Source organism: Dama dama, chromosome 19 (assembly GCF_033118175.1).
Source record: "Dama dama isolate Ldn47 chromosome 19, ASM3311817v1, whole genome shotgun sequence".
Classification (NCBI taxonomy): domain Eukaryota; kingdom Metazoa; phylum Chordata; class Mammalia; order Artiodactyla; family Cervidae; genus Dama; species Dama dama.
The window spans coordinates 8309079-8336093 of NC_083699.1; the positions used below are offsets into that span (position 1 = coordinate 8309079).

At 41.7% G+C, this 27015-nt stretch overlaps 1 protein-coding gene across 2 annotated transcripts in view; it reads left to right on the forward strand.

The window, feature by feature from the left end:
- Window positions 1-27015, forward strand: part of ARHGEF26 (Rho guanine nucleotide exchange factor 26) — a 136058-nt gene that overhangs the window by 64827 nt on the left and 44216 nt on the right. For both annotated transcript variants that reach the window (XM_061168169.1, XM_061168168.1), the window contains 3 exons: window positions 10229-10381; window positions 13069-13198; window positions 16603-16677. In XM_061168169.1, the coding sequence (XP_061024152.1) occupies window positions 10229-10381; window positions 13069-13198; window positions 16603-16677 (358 nt within the window). The remainder of the gene's footprint in view (window positions 1-10228; window positions 10382-13068; window positions 13199-16602; window positions 16678-27015) is intronic.

Sequence of the window (27015 nt, forward strand, 5' to 3'; positions counted from 1 at the left end):
TCTGCTGGGCGCCCTGGACTGAAGGCATCTGTGGAGAGCTGGATTTAAACCTAGCGGGCTCTGTGTTGTATGGTGTTAAGGATAAGAAAAAAAAAACCTTTGTTTATCTCTTTCACCTCCGTGGCCTCTGTCCTATGTCCAGGTTGATTTAAAAGGTTTTGATAAGATGATAAGGATCCTTTAACAAAATTCATCCTAGAGATTTTCAGGATTAAAAAGTAGGTCTCAGGATGGACCTTATGGACATCTTTGTTGAGAATTTTTTTTTTCCTCTCACATTCCCAAAACACTTCTGATTCAGCCCTTATCCCTTTTTTATCAGTCCAGAGAGAAAATGTCACAAAACACTAAAATGGAATGGAAAGAGATGTATAGTCTGCTGGGGAGGAAGCCCTGTGAGACCGTTACCAGATCAGGATGTAGGGTATTCTTATTGAGAAGCAGTAGCCCTCTATTTCTGTTGAATTAACAGATTTCCCATCAGTGTGAGTCCAGTGAAGGATTCATAGGTGAGCTTCATCATGTTCATCATTGATTTTGATTGATTGATAATGGCTTGAGTACAGATTCTGCATATGGGTAGAGCACCATAATCTGTTAATGATGCCTGCCGTGGGTTAGTGGTGGTATTCTTGCCATGAGTTTGCTCTCCACAGTCTGTTCTATTAAAAGAAATTGTTTTAATGTCAACGTGACCACCACCAAAAATCCCCAAAAAGCAAAAGACCCCAAAACCCCCAACAAATGCAAACAAATAAGCCCCAAAGTTCACTTATGCTCAGCAGAGTAGAAATTCATTTTGGTGGAGTACAGAATGTTCTCTTGTTGATCTGTTAGGAAAGTATTTCCAGGAGCACATAGTTTGCTGCCACTTATCTGGAATATTTCTTTGTTTAGTGAAGATATTTTTTATTATGCAATAGCAATTTAGACATGTGAAACCTGCCTGGTATGTTACATGTCTCTGGCGTACGTGAATATGACCCTCTCCAGCGCTATACCACAGCCACTTAGATCGTGAGCTCATCCAAGGGAGGAAGGTGAGTTTGCTTTAGGCCCACGAATATTAAGGAAGGAAAAGGACCTTGAGAGGACGCCATTCCCAGAAAGGCACAAGGCTGCGATGACCATAAGCAGAGCGCGGCTCTCTGTGCTTCCTCAGCCCGAGCGCTCTCTGCTGAGCTTCTTAGTCGCCTGGAATCCTCCCTAAATTGGTGAAGGTGGAGCCAGTCTGGCAAGGTTTTCAGTAAGGGCAGCTGGCACTGAAGAAACCTGGGCTAAACTGCGTCTCATCTTAGTGACCATACTTGTTGTTTAGTCTCTAAATCCTGTCTCTCTTGCAGCCCCATGGACTGTAGCCTAAGAGACGCAGGTTCTGTTCCTGGGTCAGGAAGATCCCCTGGAGGAGGGCATGGCAACCCACTTCAGTATTCTGTCCTGGAGAACGCCATGGACAGAGGAGCCTGGTGAGCTATAGACTCTAGCCCACCAGGCCCCTCTGTCCGTGGGACTTCCCAGGCAAGAGTACTGGAGAGGGTTGCCTTTTCCTTCTCCAGGGCATCTTCCTGACCCAGGGATCGAACCCGCCTCTCCTGCAGTGGCAGCTGGGTTCCTTACCACTGAGCCACCTAGGAAGCGCTGACCTTACTTGTCAGGATTATAAAAGTTTGTGCTGGGAGTGTGTGTCTTCACTGAGACCTTCACTGTGCCTAGAACAACTCTGGGAACTCAGTTAGTGGTCAGTAAATATGAATATGTATTTACCAGTGAATAAAGCCAGGTCGGGGCTTCCCTGGTGACTCAGAGGGTAGAGCACCCTCCTGCAATGTGGCAGACCTGGGTTCGATCCCTGGGTTGGGAAGATCCTCTGGAGAAGGGCATGGCAGCCCACTCCTGGGTTCTTGTCTGGAGAACCCCCATGGACAGAGGAGCCTGGTGGTCACAAGGAGTCAGACAGGACTGAGCGACTAAGCGCAATATAGCACAGAACAAGGTAGAGACTGACTTCTTTGTAGGTGTCCTATAAATGGCATTAGAACAAAATTCCCTGAGTGGATTCCATCTTCATATTTACTGTTTAAAACACAAATTAGATTTATTCATCCATCCATTGTTTAACTGTCTTTTATACTTCAGGTCCTATGGCCAGGCCCCAAGCATAGAGTGTTGAACAAAACAGACACGACCTCTGTCCTCTAGCTCCCTTGCTAAGAGAGATCAAGGTAAACAAAATCATTATATAGTTAAATACAATCATAGCAGACACACCAAAAGAAAAGCATAGAGGTTTATTAAGACATAAGGTAAGGGGACCTAACCCAACCCAGAAGGGTCAGGGAAAGCTTCTTGGAGGGGGTGAAAGTGAATCTGAGACTTGAAGGATGAGTGGGGCAAAGGAGAGGGCAGCAGGGAATGGGGGTGGGGGTGGCTAGGAATGACTCCCGGAGGGTTTCACCAGCCACCCCGTAACCAATATTTGCTCTCACTCTATGGACCAGGACCAGAACGCATCACTGGCTGCCGCCCTCCTGGAGGCAGCATCTAGGGAGACGGTCAGCTCCTGTGCTGTCTCGCACCTCTTGCCACAGTGTAAATCCACTGAGAAAGTCTTTACTCTGTAGATGTGTGTAAATCATTTGTTGAGATAATTCAGTAGTCACTCTTGGAAAGTAATGTATTGCCTCTTTAAGGTCCAGCTGTAAGCCTTCTTGCAGGATGTTCAGATTGAGGACTGGCCAGTAGTACCAGAGCAGTGGGTACCTGTGAGCCAGAGGCAGTAGGTGAAGTAGTTCAAGCAGGCTCTGGACTCAGAAAGGCTCTGCGTTCAAACTGAAGCTTGTTGTTTAGTTTTGACTTAAGTTCAGTTAGCCTTGGTTTTCTTATCTGTAAAATGGGTTCATTGGCGGTCATAAAGTCAACTTGAGGGTTAAGTTAGATGAGGCAGTGTGTGGGAAGTGCTGGACGTGGCCCAGTGGATGGTGGTCATGGTTAGCAACTGTTGGCCACTTGACATCCATCAGAGCATGTCGTCTGTGCTAAACCCATGGCGGAGATTTTGTTGGCTGACAGCTGAAGCCAGATGTGTTGTCTGTATTAAATAAGTGTTACTCTCCTCTGTAGATGAGTGGATTTACTGTCTCCAAAGATCTCTCAGGATTACTCATCCCTGACATGCCAATGACATTACCAGTTGAATTTGAAGAGGCTATTAGTCGTGGTATGGAGAGATTTATCCTCATATTGGTAGGTCTTTTCCGCCTACTACAGAAGGGAGAAAATGATGCTCACAAAAGTATATGTACTGGGTGTGTCAGAAGCGGCTCCTTCCCTGTTGACTTTGCTTTTTCCCTGAAAATGCAGTGATACAATTAAAACCATCATTTGATAAAGCAACCACGAAAGGCCTAAAGAATATGCAGTCCCTGTAGTTATAGGAAATATTAGAGGAGAGGCTATAGTCCTCAAGCAGGCTCTGCAGATGTGACCACGTGGTTCTCATCTTAAAGTCTTCACCTCCTGGGAGGCTGGCCTGGTGTTTCTTGGTGGCCCTGAACTTTTCTCTGCACAGCCAAGGAGCTCGTCTGGAGGGGCTGCAATCATTTGCAGCCCTCCTGTGAAGTATGGATGTGATTAGGTAGAGGCAGAAGAAGCAAGAAGCAGTCACTTTCATTTCCCTTTAGAGAGGTGAAATAGATGCTGAAAAGACACATCTGTGAGAATTCAGAGCTACCGGCTGCTGGTGATGGTTAGTCAAGAGTCAGACAGGGTTAACCAGGGTGTCTGGTTAAGAGGCAGTGCTTCCAGGAGGCCTTTCCTGGTCCATCAGAGGTTTCTCTAGATGTTAGCGATGACATTAAAATTTTGGTAGGAAAAAAAAAAATGAAAGGTTGTGTAACATGATCAGTTGTAAAACATGATCATCTTGGTACTGCTACAAAGAAGAAATAATAAAGGTATTGTGCCAGGAAAAAAAAATTCATTGGGCTGAAATAGATTTCCATTAAAGAGTTGTCCTACAAGTAAGCCAGACTGCTTCAGAGACTGCATTCAGGTCTCACCCAGGGAATCAAAATGCTTTTATTTTTGCTTCAGATTTCATTTTGATCTCCAGCATTCTCGGTTATTGAAATAATACCTCATTCTTTAGTAATACTTTCTTGGCCTGTTGGTAGCTCAGCTCATTGAGTGAAATATGCAGATTTGCCCAAAATAACCAGTAGAGAATTGAACATAGAAGGCTTTGAATTATGCCTTAATTATGCTCATGTCAAAATAAAAGATGGGTGGCTTCATTTATATTGTATCAAAATAAGTAGCGTAAACAGATATTTCATTAGTGCTTTGTTTTTAATCTTGTACTTTGGCAAACTTTCAAGAGTGATAGATGAATTTCCCTTTTCATTGGGAAAAGCCAAGTTACTGTTGTTTTTGGTCATATAGTTGCATTCTTTCAGACTGTAACAGTTAGCTGAAGACAAGAAATTGGAAGAGAGCTTTGCCTCTGAGATATTTCTTAGATTTACATGATAATGACCTTATGAATGGTTTCTTATTTTTTCCATTTTCTTTGAACATTTTCTTAAATGACTCTTGGAGCTAAAAGAAATTACAAATAGTTTGCATTTATATGAAAACCAGCTAAAAATGAACTCGTCCTGGTTACATACTACCTAGAATTCCTGTGGCTCTGAATTCTCACAGATGGATATTTTCAGGGAAAATTAAACTGCACGCTTGTTGCCTCTCCCTCTTCCTCCTAAGTTCCTGCCTTCATGGATGGCTTAATGACCCAACTTGTTGCCCAGCTAGAAACTTTGAGTAGAAACCGCAGTGTCTTCCTTGACTTTTCCATCTAATGAGTTTCTCCATTGTATTAACTTTCCCTCCACACTGTTACCCTAATGTGTCCTCTCCTTTTGGTTCTCCGTGCAGGCTTTATTGTTACCGGCCTAGGTGAGCATCTCACTGGCCTGCAGATGCTCTTCCCCACTTCTGTGTCAGTTGTCTCTGTCCAGTTGGATGATTTATTGGCTTCAACGTCTCCAGCAGGTTCTCTTTGTGCATAGATTAAGTTCAAGCTGCTCAGTAGACAGTCAGACTTTGCAGTCCAGCTCAGGCCCACTTGCTTTGCCGCTGTTGTTCTCTGTCCTATTCCTCCTGTGGTTGACAGCTCAGCTTGCTAAACCCCACAGTTTTTCTGAATGAGATTCGTGCCTTTGCCCACATGGTGTCCTGCAGCAGGTGCTCTGTCCCCTGGCCTCCTGCATTACCATCCTCATCACTGATGACCCCGCACGCCTTTCCTCCCCTCGGGCCTCCAGCTGCCCCGCCCTACACTGTCGTTTTCACTGTATGGCCCTGTCTTAGGTCTCGTATTGCAAGTGATTGGTTCCCTGCCTCCCATGGGCCACTCACCTCTGAGCATCAGGAGGTAAAGACCCATTTCTTACTCAGTTAAGTTCAGTCACTTAGTTGTGTCTGACCCTTTGTGACCCCATGGACGGCAGCATGCCAGGCTTCCCTGTCAATCACCAACTCCCGGAGCTTGCTCAGACTCATGTCCATCAAGTCAGTGATGCCATCCAACCATCTCATCCTCTGTCGTTCCCTTCTCCTCCTGCCTTCAATTTTTCCCAGCATCACGATCTTTTCCAATGAGTCAGTTCTTTGCATCTCGTGGCCAAAGTATTGGAGCTTCAGCTTCAACATCAGTCCTTCCAATGAATATTCAGGACTGATTTCCTTTAGGATTGACTGATTTGATCTTCTTGCAGTCCAAGGGACTCTCAAGAGTCTTCTTCAACACCACAGTTCAAAAGCATCAATTCTTCGGTGCTCAGCCTTCTTTATGGTCCAACTCTCACATCCATACATGATACCGGAAAAACCATAGCTTTGACTAGATGGACCTCTGTCAGCAAAGTAATGTCTCTGCTTTTTAATATGCTGTCTAAATTGGTCATAGCTTTTCTTACAAGGAGCAAGTGTCTTTTAATTTCATGGCTGCAGTCACCATCTGCAGTCATTTGGAGCCCAAAAATATAAAGTCTGTCACTGATTCCATTGTCTCCCCATCTATTTGCCATGAAGTGATGGGACCAGATGCCATGATCTTAGTTTTCTGAATGTTGAGTTTTAAGCCCGCTTTTTCATTCACCTCTTTCAGTTTCATCAAGAAGCTCTTCAGTTCCTCTTCACTTTCTCCCATAATGGTGATGTCGTCTGCATATCTGAGGTTGTTGATCTTTCTCCCAGCAATCTTGATTCTAGCTTGTGCTTCATCCAGTCCAGCGTTTCTCATGATGTACTCTGCATATAAGTTAAATAAGCAGGGTGACAATATACAGCCTTGATGTACTCCTCTCCCAATTTGCAGCCAGTTCATTGTTCCATGTCTGGTTCTAACTGTTGCTTCTTGACCTGCATACAGATTTCTCAGGAGGCAGGTAAGGTAGTCAGGTATTCCCATCTCATTAAGAATTTTCCACATTTGTTGTGATCCACATAACCAAAGGCTTTGGCGAAGTCAATAAAGCAGAAGTAGATTTTTTTCTGGAACTCTCTTGCTTTTTCTATGATCCAACATGTGTTGGCAATTTGATTTCTGGTTCCTCTGTCTTTTCTAAATCCAGCTTGAGCATCTGGAAGTTCATGGTTCACGTATTGCTGAAGCCTGGCTTGGAGAATTTTGAGCATTACTTTGCTAGCCTGTGAGATGAATGTGATTGTACAGTAGTTTGAGCATTCTTTGGCATTGCCTTTCTTTGGGATTGGAATGAAAACTGACCTTTTCCAGTCCTGTGGCCACTGCTGAGTTTTCCAAATTTGCTGGCATATTGAGTGCAGCACTTCCACAAGCATTTAGGATTTGAAATAGCTCACCTGGAATTCCATCACCTCCACTAGCTTTGTTCATAGTGATGCTTCCTCAGGCCCACCTGACTTCGGACTTCAGGATGTCTGGCTCTAGGTGAGCCATCGTGATTATCTGAGACATTGAGATCATTTTTGTACAGTTCTTCTGTGTATTCTTGCCACCTATTCTTAATATCTTCTGCTTCTGTTAGGTCCATACCATTTCTATCCTTTATCTCTTACTCAAACTTCATTTAATGAAATAACCTCTCCTTGGCATCTAACTCAGCTTCTTCTGATTGATTCTTGTTATTACACTGTCATTTCTTGGTATACACTACTAGCGGCAGAGTCAGCAAGGTTGAAATTCCACTTGTAGATATATATCCCAGGGAACTGAAAGCAGCCAGTCAAACAGATACCCAGAGGGGGATGTTGACAGAAGCATTATTCACAGTAGCCAAAAGGTGGAAACAACCTGTTCATATTATAAACAAATTATAGTAAGTACCTACAATGGGATATTATTCAGCCATAAAGAAGAAAAGGTTCTGATACACGCCTCAATATGGATGAAACTTGGAGACAGAATACTAAGTGAAATAAGCTAGAGAAAAAGTTGTGTGATTCCACTCACATGAAATATCTAGAATAGGCAAATTCACAGAGGTCGATAGAAGATGGGAGGTTATCAGGGGCTGAGGAGAGGGGGGAATGGGGAGTTGTTGCTTTATGGGTACAGCATTTCAGGTGGGGGTGAGGAAAGTATTTTGGAAATAGTGATGATGGTTGCACAATACTGACACTAATTAAAGCCATTGAAAATGGTTTAAATGGCAGCATTTATGTAATATATATTTTACTACAATAAAAGATATATAGTTTGTATAATTTTTTTAAAAAGATAGTGCCACCAGCAATAAAGCCATTGAAAATGGTTTAAATGGCAGCATTTATGTAATATATATTTTACTACAATAAAAGATATATAGTTTGTATAATTTTTTTAAAAAGATAGTGCCACCAGCACTCTTATGCATGTGTTTCAACATGTAGTTAATTATATACAGGCATGTTGTTTTCCTGTATCATTTATATTTACCATTCTTACCATCTTAATAGATCACAGATTTCTTGAAGTCAGGGACTAGTCTAGATAGGAAGTAACATGGTTTTTGTTTGTCGAGGGTTTGGAGTTGGACATTTTTGAAATTCTGAAACCTTTTAGAGAGGGTTGGATATTTTCTTTGAATGTTGAATAAACTCAGCGTGACAAAGTGACATGAAGTCACTGACTGAGTTTTGAAACATACATGTGTTCTTCTGACCTGCTCTCTGACCCTGAGGGACACTGCTTATTCAGCCTGATCCCATTGGAAGGAAGGCTGAAAAGTAGCTTTTATTTGCTCCTCTTGCTCTTTAAACAAGGAATTTGGATGATGAGGTCCTGTGGATAGGAACCATATTGACTATTTTCCTGAGTCCTTTTTAAAGGTAATAAACATGTAGGTGCTTTCCCAGAATATAAATGTTAATTCTTCTAGGAAGTTAAAATATATTTCTTTGTCTTGTAAGCTCCTTTGGAGACTTTTAAAAATTGAGTAGAGGTAATTCCTTGGTGGTACAATGGTTAAGACTCGGCACTTTCTCTTCACTTTCTGGGCACAATCCTGATTGGGAAGCTAAAATCCCACAAGCTGTGTGGTGCAGTCAAAAAAAATAAAAATAGGATAGATAATGATGACAAGCTAATACAATTTATATTAAAATGAGTTTAATGTACATGTCAGCATGCGTGCATGCTCGGTCACTTGGCCGTGTCTGACTCTCTGCAACCCCATGGACTGGAGCCCACCAGGCTTTTCTGTTAATGGGATTATACCAGCAGAAATACTGGAGTGAGTTGCTGTTTCCTCTTCCAGGGAATCTTCCCAACCCTTACGAAAATAAGATCTTCAACGTTTTAGTTGTTTTGTTTCTGGGTGCCAGGATTTTCTTTGAAAAGAACTGAGATATAAATGTGAGAAAATGTTAGCCCATATTTACCATTAATAATCTTGTATAAATTTCTGTTGTCTCATTCACTGTCTGTCTTGAATTTTGTATTATGGAGTCCACCCAACAAACTGGTAAAGAGCAATGATGTGCTGAATACCAAAACTAACCTTCCCTTGTACTAATATTCTAGAGTCAACATTAGATATTATTGTTGATTTCACCTTCTTCAGACTTGAGAAAACCCTTTAGTCCTTGTGTGAGAGTTATTTTTGATAGATTTTCCTGCTGCTCCGAACAGGGTCAGTAGATGTGTTCTAGGGAAGTTCTCAGTTAGTATGAGTTCAGACTATCAGGCAGTCTTGATAAAGTGCAGGTTCAGACTGGGAGATGTGAGGGGTGAAATTCTGCCTTTTAGATAAGCTCTTGAGTGATACAGATGCTGCTGGTCTGTGGGCCAGAGGAAGAACACTCTGTTTCAAATATCTGAGTTTGATACTTTGTTAAAATTGGACCCAATATAAGGTTGACAGAAGAAATGCAAGACACCCAAGATGTCCTATGCAGTTATTTTGCACACAGTTGTATTAAAAAATTATTCATTGTTTATCTGAAATTTAATTTTGACTGGGCTAGACACAATATAGGTGTGTGTGAGTGCACACAAGGCAACTCTAAATTGCAATCTAAAGCATTTACAAAGTCATTTAAGTGTCATGTATTATGGTAGATGTAAACGATATGATTATTTTTATTTGGAGAGAATGGCCCCATAGAATTAGGTCTGTTTCAGACTTAATTTTTAGGCACTTATTTAGGTATTTTGCTTATATGCTTTTCAATACAATAATATATGTAAGGATTAATGGTGCACCCCGTCCCCAAGTATCTAGGGAATTCTTGAAAAATAGTGAAATCTGTACATTCCAAAATATACCTGAAAGCATAGAAATGTCCTGGACTATCAATGTTTTAAGCTAACCGTATGCAGTAATGGGCTTCACTGGTGGCTCAGAAAGTGGAGAATCTGCCTGCGATGTGGCAGACCTGGGTTTGATCCCTGAGTTGGGGAAGGTAATGGCAACGCACTCCAGTGTTCTTGCCTGGAGAATCCATGGACAGAGGAGCCTGGTGGACTGCAGTTCATAGGGTCACAAAGAGTCAGAAACAACTGAGTGACTAACACTTTCACTTTCATATGAAGGAATAAGATGTTAATATGATAGACTTAGACTGTTTCATAGTTTTTTTCTTGTATTTTTTTGGCACCATGTACTGCTGGTATTTTTCAAACCCTGTATAATAGCTTTTCATGAGGATAATCTGTCGTCTATTAAAGCATATAGAAAGCAGTGTAAATGCTTTTCTTTTTCTTTAGATTCTTTACAGAGTTGGAAGCAAGACATCAGAATAACATCTTCATAGAGGACATAAGTGACATTGTGGAGAAGCACACAGCATCCACATTTGACCCATATGTGAAATACTGCACAAATGAAGTCTACCAACAGCGGACACTGCAAAAATTGTTGTAAGCAGTATTGAATGTTGCGGCTTTAATGATCTAATCATATTTTAATTTGGTCACATTGATTGAAATTCATTGATCTCTTAAATTAAATGTCTTTTGGGAAGAGAGGTGCTTTTAGGCAGGGGTGTTAGATTAGAAAAACCCAGTTGTGGAGAATTTTCTTTAAAGCTCTTCTGAAATTATAGTTTGTTGAGTTTTTCCTTGTTTCTTTTTTTTAATTCCTGCAAGATTTGGGTGGCGGGGTGGGGGAGGGTAATGATAATGGATGATCATCATTCTGAATGGTGAGAAGGTTGTTCTTTAAGATGTTAACTGGTCATTAAATAGTTTGCCTGAGGCCAAGATACAGTTCTTGAACTAGTGCCTAGGAGCCAAGTGTCCTCTAGTATGCTAGTCTTCTTCCATTCAAATGACGGCTCTGTATTCAGTTGTTAATGGAAATCACTCATCTTTTCCCTCTGGATGGTTAGGTGTGAGGAGAACAAGGATGGTCTGAAGGGAGGCTTTTCTTTTTTTTTTTTTTGAGTTCTTAAAGGCTCTAATTGTGAAACAAAAAAGAAGTAAACCTTAAATTTCCACACACACCTTTTCCCTTTGTTCTATTTAGGTTGCTGAGAGTTTTGGTGTGATGGATATGCCATCCCTAGTCTGAAAGCATTCAGCAGTGGTTCAGCAATGTCTGCATTGCTTTATTGGGGCCGGGGCTTGTTTATCCCCAGGAGCTCCATGTCTGGCAGTACAGTTGGACATCGCTGTAAACTCAGCTTGGGGGCTGACTGGCTGTTGTCATCCTTCTGTGAGCTGTGGTGTTTATGACTGAAGCGTGGCACGCTGGCCAGTCTCTAGACAATGTGAGAGACCCTCTGGTGATGATGACCTCATGGCTCCTTAGAGAAGCAGCCCCCACGTGGGTGAGAAGGGCTGATGATGCCCCGTTCCCCCTCCACATCCTCCTTAAAATCTTGTACAGGCAGGGAGGAAACCCCACAGCTGCCAGCCCTAAATGAGGTTATTAGCACAAAGCAGGATTTGTCCTCACTGCTGGACATTTTGTCCTAGACTAATCTTTGTTGTGGAGACTGTTCTATACATTGTAGCTCCCCAGGCTCCTGTCCACCAGCTGCTGGAAGCCCAGCCTCACCTCAGCTGTGATAACCAGAAATGTCTCCAGACCTTACCTGATGCCCTCATCTCCCCTCATCCGCCATGGGAACTGTTATGTAAAGGTTACTCTTTAACTGTTGTAAAATCCAAGTGACAAGTGTAAAAGCCAAAGCCTGGAATTAGAGCTAAATTAAGTTTTGTTTTGCCAGATTAAAAAAAGTAATAAAAAAAACTTGAATAAGTACTGCTGTACTTTATGTAACTCTTTAAAACTAAAGGTTTTATTTAAATTAGCTCAATAATATCGTCATTTGAGCTTTCACATGGAAATTAGTAGTTGTGTTTTCAGAATGTAAATTTACCTTTGGGGCTGTGACTTTGAGCTTTACCTGCACTTTGGAATCTGAAAACCAGCAAACAAACAATGCCCAGGGTCCATCCTAGATTCAGAATCTTTGGAGGTGGCGGAAATGATTTAAATATGCAACTGGTTTAAATTTTAATTCTTTTTTAATTTCCTAAAATTTTTTTTTTCAAAGTTAGCAGGAAACTTAACTCCTCAGTTTAAGAAAAGGAAATTATAACATTTCTGAGTACTTTCTTTTAACTTGGTGTTCTGGGTATTTCCTAGTTTCTTTCTAGCAGCCTTGAAGCAAATCATCTAAGTTTCAAAGTATAATTTTTTGGAAAAAGGTTTCAGTTGCCATTACCCTGCTTCTTGGCCTCCCTCACCCCTCACCAGGGGCTCACAGAATCTGAGGTCAACCCCTCCTCCACGTCCCCCTCACAAGTCACACTGTAACACCACAGAGCTACCCTTAGGGTGAAGTGAGGTGACAGAACAAGAGATGCCATGTCAGGGACCCGCTGAAAGTCAGAAGACTTTGGTTTGACTTCTGTCACCGAATGCTAGATCTTTTATTTGCCAAGTTGGGGACCTTGCTGAGACTCCACATTCTTACTGGAATCCCCTTCAAAGTTACGTGGATGGTGCCACATGAGACCCTTCATGTCCGTGTATCTTGCTAAATTCCGTAGAAATGTTGTGGCAGTGTTGTTCCTGTTCTAGCGTCAATGGGAGAAGAGGGATATTCTGGCTGACATAGTCAGAAGGTTTTCTGTCTTAGAAGCTCTGGAAAAGTCCAAAAGCCTCCTAGTAAGTAAATCCTGAGATTTCTTTCTTAGATTATTATCTCAGGCTAGAGATGTGGCTTAAAACACCTGTGTCATTTTTTTAGTGGAATGTTTGCAGATGATCAGATATGAGATGTAGTGTGTATACTAATTTTTAATGTATACGTTCACCATTATGATACCACTGCTTTCTTCATTTGTTTACTTTCTACTTCTAAAAATTTCTGGCACCTATATTTTCATCTTATTATTCTTATTACTACCTTAAACTTATATTCAGTCTTGACTGTCAAGCGACGAAGCCATCCATGTCCACCTATTATGTGTTTATGTATTTAAAAATCATTGATAATCTATACATTTATCACAGTGTTTTGTAATACATTTTGACTTGCCTCTTAACTTAAAGAGGAAATACTTTGAATTTCTGTCTTTTTGTTTTCCCTCAGAGCCACCAACCCGTCCTTCAAGGAAGTTCTGTCCCGAATCGAGTCCCATGAAGACTGCAGGAACCTCCCCATGATCTCGTTCCTCATTCTCCCCATGCAGAGGGTGACCCGCCTGCCCCTGCTGATGGACGTAAGATGTGACCTGGTGTCTTCTTCCTCTGCGGATAGCTGTTGCTGCAACAAATCTGATTAAGAAAATTATTCTTCTTCTGCTTAAATTATATCCCTTCTATAACATTTCCCAATTCAGTGAGAAGGTGCTGTTTGGCTAGAAAGTCCCACATGGGAAACTGTCTTCACTTTAGGCTTGTGAGGTCACGCTAAAGAAGTTAGATTACAACCCTCACTTAACATTTTCTGAAATGGGAAGAACATTAACTTTGAAGTCAGGAGTCCTGAATTCCTTTGCGACTGAAACGCCAGGCGTGAGACCTTGGGCCTGTCACTTCACCTCTCTGGGCCTCAGTTTCCTTGTTGGGTCACTAGGATCCCTTTCTCTGTCATTTTCCAAGCTGCCACATGTGTGCTCACTTGCTTTAGTCATGTTCGACTCTTTGCAACCCCTCGGACGGTAGCCCACCAGGCTCCTCTGTTCGTGGGTTTCCCAGCTAAGAGAACTGGAGTGGGTTGCCATGCCCTCCTCCAGGGGATCTTGCCGACCCGGGGATTGAACCCGCGTCTCTTCTTGCATTGGGAGACAGCTTCTTTACTGCCGGTGCCACCTGGGATGCCCCAAGTTGCCGAAGGGCTCCCATTTCACACGGGAAGAGTCTCTGCAGCATCACAAGGCATAAACCTGCCCTCGTTTGCATTGCTCAGAGTGAGCGAGGAAAATCCAGACATCTGATCTTATCGCAGGGAGCATTCATGAAGAAAACACGTACTTGCTTGTGAGCAGTGCAGGACATGACTGTGGGGAGAGCAGAGGCGGGCCGGCGGGGAGCACAGCGGGGAGGACCGCCAGGCGGTGGCCCCGGACGGCTGCACACTGGCTGGGCTGAACCCGCCGCGGCAGCCGCAGGAGAAAGGGGTGACTGATGTGCCTCCCATCCGGCTGGTGTGCCCACAAGCGCCTTTTTCTTTTTCTTTTTTTTTAAATAAAATTGACCTATAGTTGATTTTTGATATTGTGTTAGTTTCAGGTGTATAGCAAAGTGATTCAGATATACCATATGTATATATATTTTTTCAGATTATTTTCCATTATAGGTTATTATGTTATACAGTAACTCCTTGTTCCTTATCTGTTTTATATGTAGGAGTTTGTATCTGTTAATCCCAGACTCCTAATTTATCCCTCCCCTGCTTTCCTCTCTCCTTTGGTAACTTTAAGTTTTCTGCGTCTGTGAGTTTTTTCTTTTATCTTTAGGTTCATTTGTATTGTTTTTTGGATTCCACATATGTGATATCATATAGTATTTATCTTTCTCTGTCAGACTTCCTTCACTTAGTGTGATAATCTCTAGGTCTATTCATGTTGCTGCAAATGGCGTGATTTCATCCTTTTTATGTCTAGTACTCCATTACATATACGAACCGCACCTTAAATCAGTTGTCTGTTGATGGCCATTCCGGCTGCTCCCGTATCTTAGCTACTGTGAACAGTGCTGCTCGGAGTATCAGGTCGCGTGCATCTTTCTGAATTAGAGTTTTTGTTTTTTCCGTGTATATGCCCAGGAGTGGGATTGCTAGATCATATGGTAGTTCAAAGAGTATCTTTCTGATCAAGTTAAAATATCTTGGCATAGTTCTGCTTTAAATTTGGATGATAATATAATGTCAGCTTTGACATGCTTGCTTTTTATAAGTCAAAATACAGGATAAAAATATAGCAAGAATTAAGATTGTCTAAGATTACAAAGTAAATTCCATTTTCTCTATTCCATTATAAATTCAAAGAAGCAGTGAAATTTAGGAACTAGTAAAAGGGTGGGATTGTGGTCGTTTTCTTGGCCCAGCCGCACAATGTTGAGGTTCAGCTGTCTTTTCAGAATTCACAGCACTTGCAGCTCTCCTAGGTCACCTCAGTCTACGAGTCTACTACCTTTGCACCCATCCTTGTCCATCTTGTGTGATTTAGGGACTTCTCTCCTTGTTAATATTGGGAAACTTGCAGTTTTGCAAATCTAGCTCTGATTTTTTGTATCAATATTTATCATGTGTATCACACAGACTCTAAAAAGAAATGATACTTTTTGGGGTCAGAGACTCTTTTGAGATTGTAGATTAAGCTGTAGTCATTCTTCCCTAGTGTGTGCAAAATTTTACATAAAATTAAAGTGTACAAAAGAAACTATGGCCTTCTCCCAGAAATAAAAACTAATATTTTTCAAACTGCTTTTGTACTCATTAGTGGGTCATGAAATTGACTTTTGAATGATGAGTAGTGTTTTTAGAAAATGAATATAGAGTAGAACACACAGTATATGATATATACATTGTTCATAATGTGATTAAATATTATTTCATAAAAAACTTTCATTTTGTGTGCATGTGTACTAGTTGCAGCGTAAAAGTATTTCTTAGAGTGGGGCCATAGTCGAAAAAATTTTGAGTACATTAATATAAAACCACCAGTGGTCCAGTCTGTGCTTCTTACATGTCACACATAGCATTCCTGACACCTGACTTTGAGATTCACAGGCTTGGTGTTCCTCTGCGTGTGAGGTCCCAGTGGTTTGCTGGTTTCTGGTGTCTTCCACTTCCGCTGGATACCTGTTGCCCTCATCTGTGGCCCATGTGTGAGAATTGGGCCACCTGGGCAGAATCTCAATGTACTTAAAACATGATCTCTTCAATTTTACTTCATTTGGAGATTTAGTTACACTTGTTAATTGAGGTTAACATTTTCAACAATTGAAATGGTTTTGTTGGCTTTGAACGGATATAGTTTCAAAAGTTATATATAATTCATTATGTCTTCAGTTGACGATTTTTGAACTCAATTTTACCATCACAAAAATTGCAATATAAGCATATCAAGAAAAAACCCAGCAGCCATTTTTTCTTGACCTTTTTCTTCACATGATATCATCTGCAAATGTAATAACCTCTAATAATGATGATGATAACAGGGATCATTGAAGTAATTTCGTCATTGATTGGAGACCTACTGTATGCAGGTTATTCATAAAGAACTTCCCATGCATTATCATTTAACTTTTTTAACAGCCTTGTGGCTGTATAGGTGGCTTTATCTCAATTTTACAGATGAGGAAACTGAGGCTTATAGAAGCTTATAAGGGAAGGTGACTTGCCCAAGGTCAAATAGCTCATAAGGATTAGATCTAGAATTAGAAACCAGATTCACCCACCTCTGAAGTCTATCCTCTTATTAAATCATCCTCTGGATGAACATGGATTCTATGCTTTTAAAGACTATTTCCTATTTTAATGTCGTCTTTATACTCATCCGTAGTATTGTCTTCAGCATTGTTAAGTTTGCTATGAGTAAGAGTATATGGCTGGACATTGGTTTTATTTTACTTAATAGAATAAATCAGCTGATTTTGCTCTTCTTTTATTTCATTGCAGACTATCTGTCAAAAGACACCTAAGGACTCTCCGAAATATGAAGTCTGCAAAAGGGCCTTAAAGGAAGTGAGCAAGGTAACTGTTGAGTAGCTTATCAGACAATAAAACACTCAGATCCCTCAGAAGAGAACCTGTCTGGATTTGATGCTAAAAACTGGTTGATTCTCACAGCCATTTGTGCACCATTCTTTAAGTAGTTGGAAAACAAAATTATGTTTTCTATACTCAAGTGAAATTGGTATTTTTACTATTTCAGACAGTCTTAAGGGCCTTTAGAGATCTCATTTTCTTTTGGTGTCTGAATAGCTGTTTATTCATTCTCTCATTCAAGAAATATTTATTGCAAATCCACTACAGTGCCAGGGACAATGCCAGCCCCTGAAAATGTGAGGATGAATAAGACATGTGTGGTTATTGCCCTCATGGAATGTGCTGTATAAAGGGGAAGGCAGACATGAAGTAAGAGTTACAATAAAGGATGGTGAGTGACATGAGGAAGAACATAGAAATGTTGAAGCTGAAACCTGGAGCAAGAGCAGCTTTGAGCCAGGGACTGGGGAGGGGTGTTTCAGGAACATGCAAAGAGCCAAAGACTTGTTTGTAGAATTTGAACTAGAATGTTCTTCATGTGACTAAAGCCCAGTCTAGAAGAGAGAGCCCAGAGGACCCATGTTAAGGAATTGTGAACCTTATCCTAGGATGCTGTGGGAGCTACAGATTCATGTGCTCTGAAGTTGGCAGTGAGAATGGGCCCCAGTGATGAAGCCTTTATAGTTGCTTAGGTTACAGATGACCAGAGCCTATACTGATATGATATTAGAAGGCAAAGAAGCAAACCTACAACATTGGGGAGGTAGGCGTGGAGATGACTTGGGTGGGTATATTTATGGACATGAGCCAAGGAAAATCATCCCTGTCTTGGGCAACTAGATGGATACTCTTACTTCCACAGTGTGAGCATAGGGAGAAGCTGACGATTCCATCGTGTGTGTGTTGGAATTGAGATTCCTATAGAATATCCAAGTCAGGAGCTCAGTGGAGAGACTTGAACTGGAGACATATATCATTCCTAATTCAAATCAATCACTACTACCTTCCTCCTTTTTCTGTGTGAAGTTTTTTCTAGCTTCTCAGTTACAACCAAATAGAATCTGACAATCTCTTTCATATCCAAGACTCAACTTCTCCAAGTAGCTTCTCCTACAGATGCCCCCATCCACTACAGGATTTGGGGTCCTGGAGGAGGAGACATGGGTTTGTGGATCATCAGTATGGGCATGATTTTTGAAGCTGGGAAAGTGGGTAAAAAGTACCCAGGAGTGTGTAGAGTAAGAAGAGTAAGAAGTAAGAAGAGCAAGACTGTATAGTCCATGGAGTTCTCCAGGCCAGAATTCTGGAGTGGGTAGCCTTTCCCTTCTCCAGGGCATCTTCCCAACCCAGGGATCGAACCCAGGTCTCCCGCATTTCAGGTGGATTCTTTACCAGCTGAGCCACAAGGGAAGCCCAAGAATACTGGAGTGGGTAACCTGTCCCTTCTCCGGTGGATCTTCCTGATCCAAGAATTGAACTGGGGTCTCCTGCATTGCAGGCAGATTCTTTACCAACTGAGCTATCAGGGGAGCCCTCTAATGGTCTGGCAAATGGCGTGTAATTTGGTGGAAGGAAGGGCAGCCCTGTTGGCTGCTCTGGAAAGACAAAGTGAGATAATGATCTCTGCGTTCACCGGGTGTATTTATTATCAGGTGAGTTGTGTCCTTGCAGGGTAGGTGTGGAAGCCAGATTGGCGCATGTGGGGGATGAGACTGTGCGGCCAGAGAGTGTAGCCGTTTCAACCGCTGGGCTGTGAGGGTAAAATGAGTTGAAAGGGAAGTGAGGGAGGGTCTTCTTTTGTTTAAAGGTTAGAAAATTGTGGGTATGTTTAAATGCTAACAGGAATAGTTCGCTGAGAAAATGCAGCTGAAGGTTTGAGAATCAGTGAGGATATGAGATGAGCTAGACCCAGGAGAGCAAAGCTCATGATCACAGAAACATCCTAAGCATCTCTAAGCTGCCTCGAGTTTTGTGCATCTTTGTGATACTTGACTATGAAGCACTGTTTCTTTCAATCAACTTTATCAATTGAACTTTATGTTGAATTTTATTGTTTCAACTTCATTTTTTAAATATTTTAATGTGGACCATTTTTAAAGTCTTTATTCAATTTGTTACATTATTGCTTCTTTTTTATGTTTGGGGTTCTTGACCCCAAGGCCTGTAGGATCTTAGTTCCCTGACCAAGGACTGAATCTGCACCCCATGCTTTGGAAGGCAAAGAAAGACTCCACCACTGGACCATCAGGGAAGTCCCTCAGTCAACTTTAAACTGACTCCATTTTATTTATCCTCATCCTTGCTAATAATTACTACAAAATCCTGAGTTTTATAACTAGTTGTTCATTTTTCTAACACATTTTTATACTAAAAATTAGTTTATCTGTGTCTTAGCTCATTTGGGCTGCTGCTAGAACAGAGTACCACAGACTGATTGGCTTATAAATAGCAAATTTCTTTCTCAGTTCTGGAGGCTGGAAGTCTGAGATCAGGGAACCAGCAGAGTTGGCTGGGATCCCTCTTCCAGCCTGGTTGCAGACTTCTCGCAGCCTTGACAAGGCAGAAGGGAGCAAGGCGGCTCTTTGGGGCCTCTTGTATAAAGCACAGCCCCATTCATGAGGGCTCGATCCCATGACTTCTGAGCAACTCCCAAAGGTCCCCACTTCCTAGTACCATCGTCTTTGGGAGTTAAGATTTCAATATGTATTTTGGGAGGATGTGAACATTTAGAATATAGTGATCTGCCAACCACTTGAATGCATCTCTTGCTCCATCAGAGAAGGAGATACACATATCCCACTTTGCAAAACACTAAGTGAAGAAACTTAGCCTGACAGGTATGAAGTTGCCTACGATCCTGCTGCCTGTGGGTCTCTCCTCCAGGACCCCAAATCCTGTAGTGGATGGGGGCATCTGTAGGAGAAGCTACTTGGAGAAGTTGAGTCTTGGATATGAAAGAGATTGTCAGATTCTATTTGGTTGTAACTGAGAAGCTAGAAAAAACTTCACACAGAAAAAGGAGGAAGGTAGTAGTGATTGATTTGAATTAGGAATGATACCTAATTTTTTCGAGACTTTTACGTCCCAGTTTGAGTAGACTGCTATGTTCCTTTAGGCATCTCTGTTTCACTTGATTTGGCACTGGTGCTTTTAGGGCAGGCTGGCAAAAATTAATTGCCTTACCTTGATACAGGGCTTCCCAGGTGATGGTAGTGGTAAAGAACCCGCCTGCCAGTGCAAGAGACTTAACAAATGTGGGCTTGATTCCCGGGTTGGGAAGATCCCCTGGAGGAGAGCATGAGAACCCACTCTAGTATTCTTGCCTGGAGAATCCCATAGACAGAGGAGCTGGTGGGCTGCAGTCCATGGGGTCGCACAGTCAGAAACGACTGAAGCAACTAAGCATGCAGTACCTTGGTACTTACTACATGAAAGACCCTCTGAAGAATTGCTGTTTCAGTGACCTAAGCAAGTGTTTTCCCTAGGACAGCATTTTTCTCTCTTGCGTAGGAGTCATGGACATCAGGATTATAACCTCAGTCTCTAGATGTAGGAAACTGAGGTCATCAGTACCGCCAGCTCAAGGATTCATCTTCTTTTTATTTGTGCAGGTTACCAGTGGGTGTTTATAGATGGGAAAACAACGTCAGTATTCTTAACCAAAAGATTATGCACACAGAGCGTTTATGGTTCGAAGTCAAAATGCAGACTTTCACTTGCTTGCTCTTTCTGAAATGAGAGAAACTGAGAGTTCCCAATACCTATGTTACAGTGAAATTTTGTGTGTTGAGACCCAAATTTTTAGAAGCAGATTCCATCTAGGGCCCTTGGGCAAGTCTCTCTAAATCGTTACTCATTCTTGGGGAAAAATGAGTAATATGTTTTTTGGTGATCAAAATGCTAATGAAATGTATTTGCCTAGTGCAAATAATACTTCAGCGAAATTGTTTGTGTGTATTGATGAAATGATGATGACAATTTTTCTGAATTGGGGCAGTTGGAGAGACTTATTATTAACATAGTCTAAAAACAGGATGTTTGTATCAAGTGAAACATGTATGTACTTTCTGATTTTCTGCTCCTTTGCGGGAGGTGGAGCTGGGAGGAGGGAAATTTCCTGGGAACCTGATAGTTCAGCTGATGCAGAGCTGTCTGTGTCTAAGGAATGGTGGTCAAGAGGTGGTGTTTCTGATGCCAAAGAAATCTCCCCTGCTGTTGCCTTCTATTTACTGTCCCACAGAAAGAGAATAACTGCTTTAACTCACACCTCATAAAATTTCTACTTCTATTTGGAGATAGTATTAAGTTCTAAGCTCTTCTGCTAGTGGCAGAAGAGCCAAGTCCTCTTGAATCTTTTCCTGTAGCTTACCGCTTCAGCTGTTTACAAAGAGGTAGATAGCTGTTAACACGAAAAGATCTCTAAGCTGTATTAAGTGAAGAACATGAAGTTGCAGAACAGAACAAATAGCGTGATGACATCTAGATAATCAAATGCGTTTATATACATATGTGTGTCAGAAATAGTATTTAGTATCACACTCAAGCTTTCAACCATGGTTGCTGATGGTGAAGAGACAGGAGTGTAGCAGGGAGGAATTTGTTTTTTTTTTTTCACTATTTAAGTATTGCTCTGAAAGAATGTGTGTAAAGTTTACAAAGGTACATTTTTGAAAGTCGTAAGTGTCCATTACAGAAAATTTGAAAGTTTGAAATAAGAGAAAACAAAATGTATTAGTAATCTTGTTGAAGGTAATGGCTGTTGTCATTTTATGGTGTGTGCTTCCAGTATATGTAAATGTACGTTTAAACATGGATTCATGCGGTGCCCATTTCATTTACTGTTCTAAATAGTGCTGCATGGCCTTGCATAAATGACTGTGCTCCTCTGATGATTTCTGTTGTGAAGTTTCCAGAAGTGGGTTTATTTGGGGGGGGAAGCTTGGTATGTTTTAAGGGCCCCCAAGTACCTGTAAGAAAAATTGTCCCTGTGTCCATGACAACCGGAAGTATTTCTAAGTATCTTCCCCCCAGCATCTAATATTCTTTTCATCTTTGTGAATTTGACAAATTGAAAATATTTTGTTTTTATTTATCCTTCATTAGAGAGATTGAGGTTTTTTTCCCCACACATAAGTTTTGCCTAAAGCAAAAAATTTAGTGAACTAAACTTAATAAAGCTTTGACAGATGAAGGAAGGCACAGTTTCAATATGCAGAGGCTGATTTTACGGAAAATACGAGAGCACACATATCCAAATTAGTGCTTGTCCCTTAAAATAGTCACTACACAGAGTCCACTGAGGATACCATTCCTTGGGGAACGTTTTTGTTTTTCATATGCCTTCAGAAGTGGTGGCTGATGAACTTGGTATTTGGAAGTTTAGGAAATAAAGATGATGAATTTATTTTCCATTTTCCCTTTCATTTTAAAATGGGATAAAGGAATTGTCCCTCCTCCCCTTTTTATTTTTTACTTTTTTTTTACCTTTTGGAAAATTTTTCATTATTAGTTTGCCATCGCACCTGAAGAATATAAAATTAACATTTATCCTTGTACTTTGAGGAAGAGGAACGTTGATCATGAGAATATACTACATAGGTACATGAGCAAGTCTGAGACCATTTTCTAATGAGAAATTCTAGAGCTGTCCTCTTCTCAGGGCTGGCGACTTCCCAGCACAAGGACAGCGGTGCAATCTCTTGCTCAAATGATACTGAGGACACTTGTAGAGTTGCACTGCCCGATGCAGAAGCCAGCAGCCAGTTGTTGCTCAGTCACTGAGTCATGTTCAACTCTTTTCGACCCTGTGGACTGTCACGTCAGGCTCTGCTGTCCTCCATCATCTCTGGGAGGTGGCTTACATTCGTGTCCATCAAGTTGGTGATGCTATCTAACCACCTCATCCTCTGCCGCTCTCTTCTCCTTTTGCCTTTAGTCTTCCCCGGCATCAGGGTCTTTTCCAATGAGTTTGTCCCCGACCTTTTTTATCCCCAAACTTACTTGTTTTTAATTGAAGGAAAATTGCCTCACAATATTGTGTGGGCCTCTGCTATCCATCAACATGCGTCAGCCGTAGGTACACACGTGCCCCGCCCCCTTTAAATTCCCTCCCACCTCGCATCCTTTCTCACCCCTCTAGGTTGTTACAGAGCCCTGGTTTGAGTTCCTTGAGTCATAGAGCAAATTCCCATTGGTTACCTATTTTATACACAGTAGGGTGTATGCTTCTGTGTCACTCTCTCCATCTGTCCTACCCTCACCTTCCTCCCCCTGACCCACGTCCATAAGTCTGTTCTCGATGTCTGTATCTCCACTGTTGCCCTGTCAGTACTGTATTTCTAGATTCTGTATATATGAGTAATATATTACGGTATTAGTTTTTCTGACTTACTTCATTCCGTATAATAGGCTGTAGGTTCTTCCACCTCATTAGAACCGACTCATATCGATTCATTTTTTATGGCTAAGGAATATTCTATTGTCTACATGTACAAAATTCTTTATCCATTCATCTGATGTTGGATATCTAGGTGGCTACCGTGTATTAGGTATTATATAAATAGTGCTGCAGGGAATATTAGGGTACATGTGCCTTTTTCAATTTTGGTTTCCTCAGGGTATATGCCCAGTAGTGGGATGTAGACTTTTTGATGATGGCCATTCTGACTGGTGTGAGACGATACCTCATTTGATTTGCATTTGATATTGAGCATCTTTTCATATGGTTGTTAGCCATTTGTAAGTCTTCTTTGGAGAAATGTCTGTTTAGGTCTTCTGCCTACTTTTTGATTGAGTTTCTCTGGTATTCAGTTGAAGGAGCTGCTTATATATTTTGGAAATCAATCCTTTGTCAGTTATTTCATTTGCTAGTATTTTCTCCCATTCTAAGGGTTGTCTTTTCACCTTGTTTGTAGTTTTCCTTGCTGTGCAAAAGCTTTTAAGCTTAATTAGGTCCCACTTGTTTATTTTTGCTTTTATTTTCAGTATTCTAGGAGGTGGGTCATAGAGGATCTTGCTATGATTTATGTTATACACTGTTCTGCCTGTGTTTTTCTCTAAAAGTTTTATAGTTTCTGGTCTTATATTTAAGTCTTAATTCATTTTGAGTTTATCTTTGTGTATAAGGTTAGGAAGTGTTCTGATTTCATTTTTTTACACGTAGCTGTCCAGTTTCCCCAGCACCACTTATTGAAGAGACTGTCTTTTCCCCATTTTATATTCTTGCCTCCTTTGTCAAAGGTAGGGTGCCCATAGATGCCTGGGTTTATCTCTGGGCATTCTATCTTGTTCCATTGGTCTGTATGTCCTCCCCCCCTTTTTTAAAGTACTTGTAAATCATCTCTGAAAGCAGTTTATACATTATTGTTCAGTTGTGTCCTACTCTTTGCGACCCCATGTACTGCAGCACGCCGGGCTTCCTGTCCTTCACTGTCTCCAAGAATTTGCTCAAACTCATGTCCATTGAGTTGATGATGCCATCCAACCATCTCATCCTCTGTTGCCTCTTGTCCTCCTGCCCCCAATCCTTCCCAGCATCACGGGCTTTTCCAGTGAGTCAGCTCTTTGCATCAGGTGGCCAAAGTATTGGAGCTTCACCTTTAGCATCAATCCTTCTGATGAATATTCAGGACTGATTTCCTTTAGGATGGACTGCTTGATCTCCTTGGAGCCCAAGGGACTCTCAAGAGTCTTCTCCAGCATCACAGTTCAAAAGCATCAATTCTTTGGTGCTCGGTCTTCTTTATGATCCAACTCTCACATCCGTACATGATACTGGAAAACGTATAGCTTTGACTAGACAAACCTTTGTCAGCAAAGTGTCGTTTCTGCTTTTAATATACTATCTAGATTTGTCATAGCTTTTCTTCCAAGGAGCAAGTGTCTTTTCATTTCAAGGCTGCAGTCACCATCTGCAGTGATTTTGGAGCCCAAGAAAATAAAGTCTGTCGCTGTTTTCACTTTTTCCCTATCTATTCGCCATGGAGTGATGGCACTGGATGCATAATTTTAGTTTTTTGAATGTTGAGTTTCAGGCCAGCTTTTTCATTCTCTTCTTTCACCTTCATTAAGAGGCTCTTTAGTTCCTCTTCACTTTCTGCCATTAGGATGCTATTATCTGCAGATCTGAGGTATTGATATTTCTCCCTGCAATCTTGATTCCAGCTTGTGCTTCATCCAGCCTTTCATTTCGCATGATGTACTCTGCATATAAGTTAAATAAGCAGGGTGAGAATATACAGCCTTGATGTACTGCTTTCCTGATTTGGAACCAGTCTTTTCCATGTCCAGTTCTAACTGTTGCTTCTTGACCTGCATACAGGTTTTTCAGGAGGCAGGTAAGGTGATCTGGTATTTCCATCTCTTTAAGAATTCTTAGAGTTTACACATTATCATTTGCTATTTGCTGAGTGTTCCTTGTGTCTTGGGCACTGGGCCAGGCACTTAACTAGCAGATATGGACATTTCAGTCTCTGTTCTCCAGTCTTTTAAGAAAAGAAATACCCAAGATGAGATCTGAAAGACAAACAGAATGGTATAAATCTAGATAAGAAGGAGTCAGTTGGACAGAGTCGGGTGAAGGGCATTCAGGTGGAGGGAAACACATCAAAAGTGTGAAGGACGTGGCAGAGGGAGGACCTTTGGCCAGAAATTCAGTAGCACTGAGGCCCAAGATAGGAGAAGTAGGGTCGGGTAGGTAGGTGCCAGAGCCTCATCTTGGTGAGATTTAATTCTGGAAGCTTCAAAGAGCCTTTTAAAGATTCCAAACTGAGGAGTTTCATGATCAGATTTGAACTTATAAAGACTGAACAAGTTTTTCTGGAGGTCACAGCATTAAGGAGATACTATGAACTGTGCAGGCTTTGCTCATTGCAGCACATGGGCATCTCTAGTTGTGGTGTGTGCGTGCTCAATAGTTACTGTGAGCGGGCACTCTAGTTGCCCAAGGCATGAAGGGTCTTAGTTGCCCTACCAGGGGTTGGACCTGTGTCCCCTGCATTGGAAGGCAGATTCTTTGGACCACCAGGGAAGCTCCTAGCTTTGATCAGGTGGACCACCAGTTCCTGCATCAGTAAACTCTTCATACCACTGGGGCCTAAAGATATGCTGCAACTGAAGATAGGCATACCCTTTAAGCCCAGAAAATCCGTCAAGTGATTGGAAATCGTCCAAGCGTCCATCAGTTGGGGCTGGAACAGGTATGCTGTGAAAGCACATGTGCTCACAGCGTATGTTGCATCCTGCCACTGCTTTGCTGAAAGCCTGTGGGTGGCTTCTCTTTGCACTTAGAACACAACCCACATGCCGAAAGAGCCTGCGTGCTTTGACCCTGGCCTGGCCCTTCAGTTTCCCCTTGTGCCATTTTCCTGTGTCGGGATCTTACTTCCTCAGGCACACAGCAGTCTGCTTCCGGTGTTCGCTCTGCCCGGGCCAGTGCCGCCCCTCGATTGCGTGCTACAACTACCTTTGTTCCTTCGGCGCAGCTCAGAGGAACTCTAAGGAGAGGCCCCCGACTCTCTCCCCACCCTCTTCCTCCCTGGACCCCTGCCCACCCCGTTTTTTCCTTAAGATTTCAGTCTCTGATTATTGTGTCTGCCCTTCTTTTATGACAATAGGGACTGTAGAGCTCTTAAATGTTGCAACCCTAGCATCTGACACATACCGGGTACAAAATAAACTTGTTTTTCAGTGAATGTTACATTTATAAGGAGAAATATTGTGAAGGGGAAAAATTAAGTCCCAGACAAGCATTGGGGGATCCATTTACAAAAATAAAATAATTTTTACACATTATATGTATTTATATGTTCATATAATCATGGGAAAAAAAGAGGAAGTGTGTAACCCATCTTGTTTCCAGTTACCTCCGTGAAGTAGGATTAGGTCAGAGCCTTTTATGGCCTGTTTTGTTTACTTATGTGTTAGCATTTCTTTTTAGAGTAGGAGCTACTTAATAAAGCACCAATATTAAAGCAAATCTAATCAGAATTTCTAGCTTCTGTTTTTAACAATCACACTGTCTTTATGGCCAATGATCCTTGGTATGGGCATGTTTTACAGATTTTTCAGTTAATGAGAAATTAACAATACAAAATTTCTTGTGGCTCTTGGGTGGATCCTCTGTGCACAATACTCTACCCACAGAACGCTTCACTTCTTACACTTGTGGTCACCAAATGTGTGCGGGCTTTCCCCACGCTGAGCAACCCTGCCCTCCCAGCTCGGTGGCTTTGCGCACGTGTGCGTGCTAAATCACTTCCGTCGTGTCTGACTCTGTGTGGCCCACCAGGCTCCTCTGTCCATGGATTCTCCAGGCGAGAATAC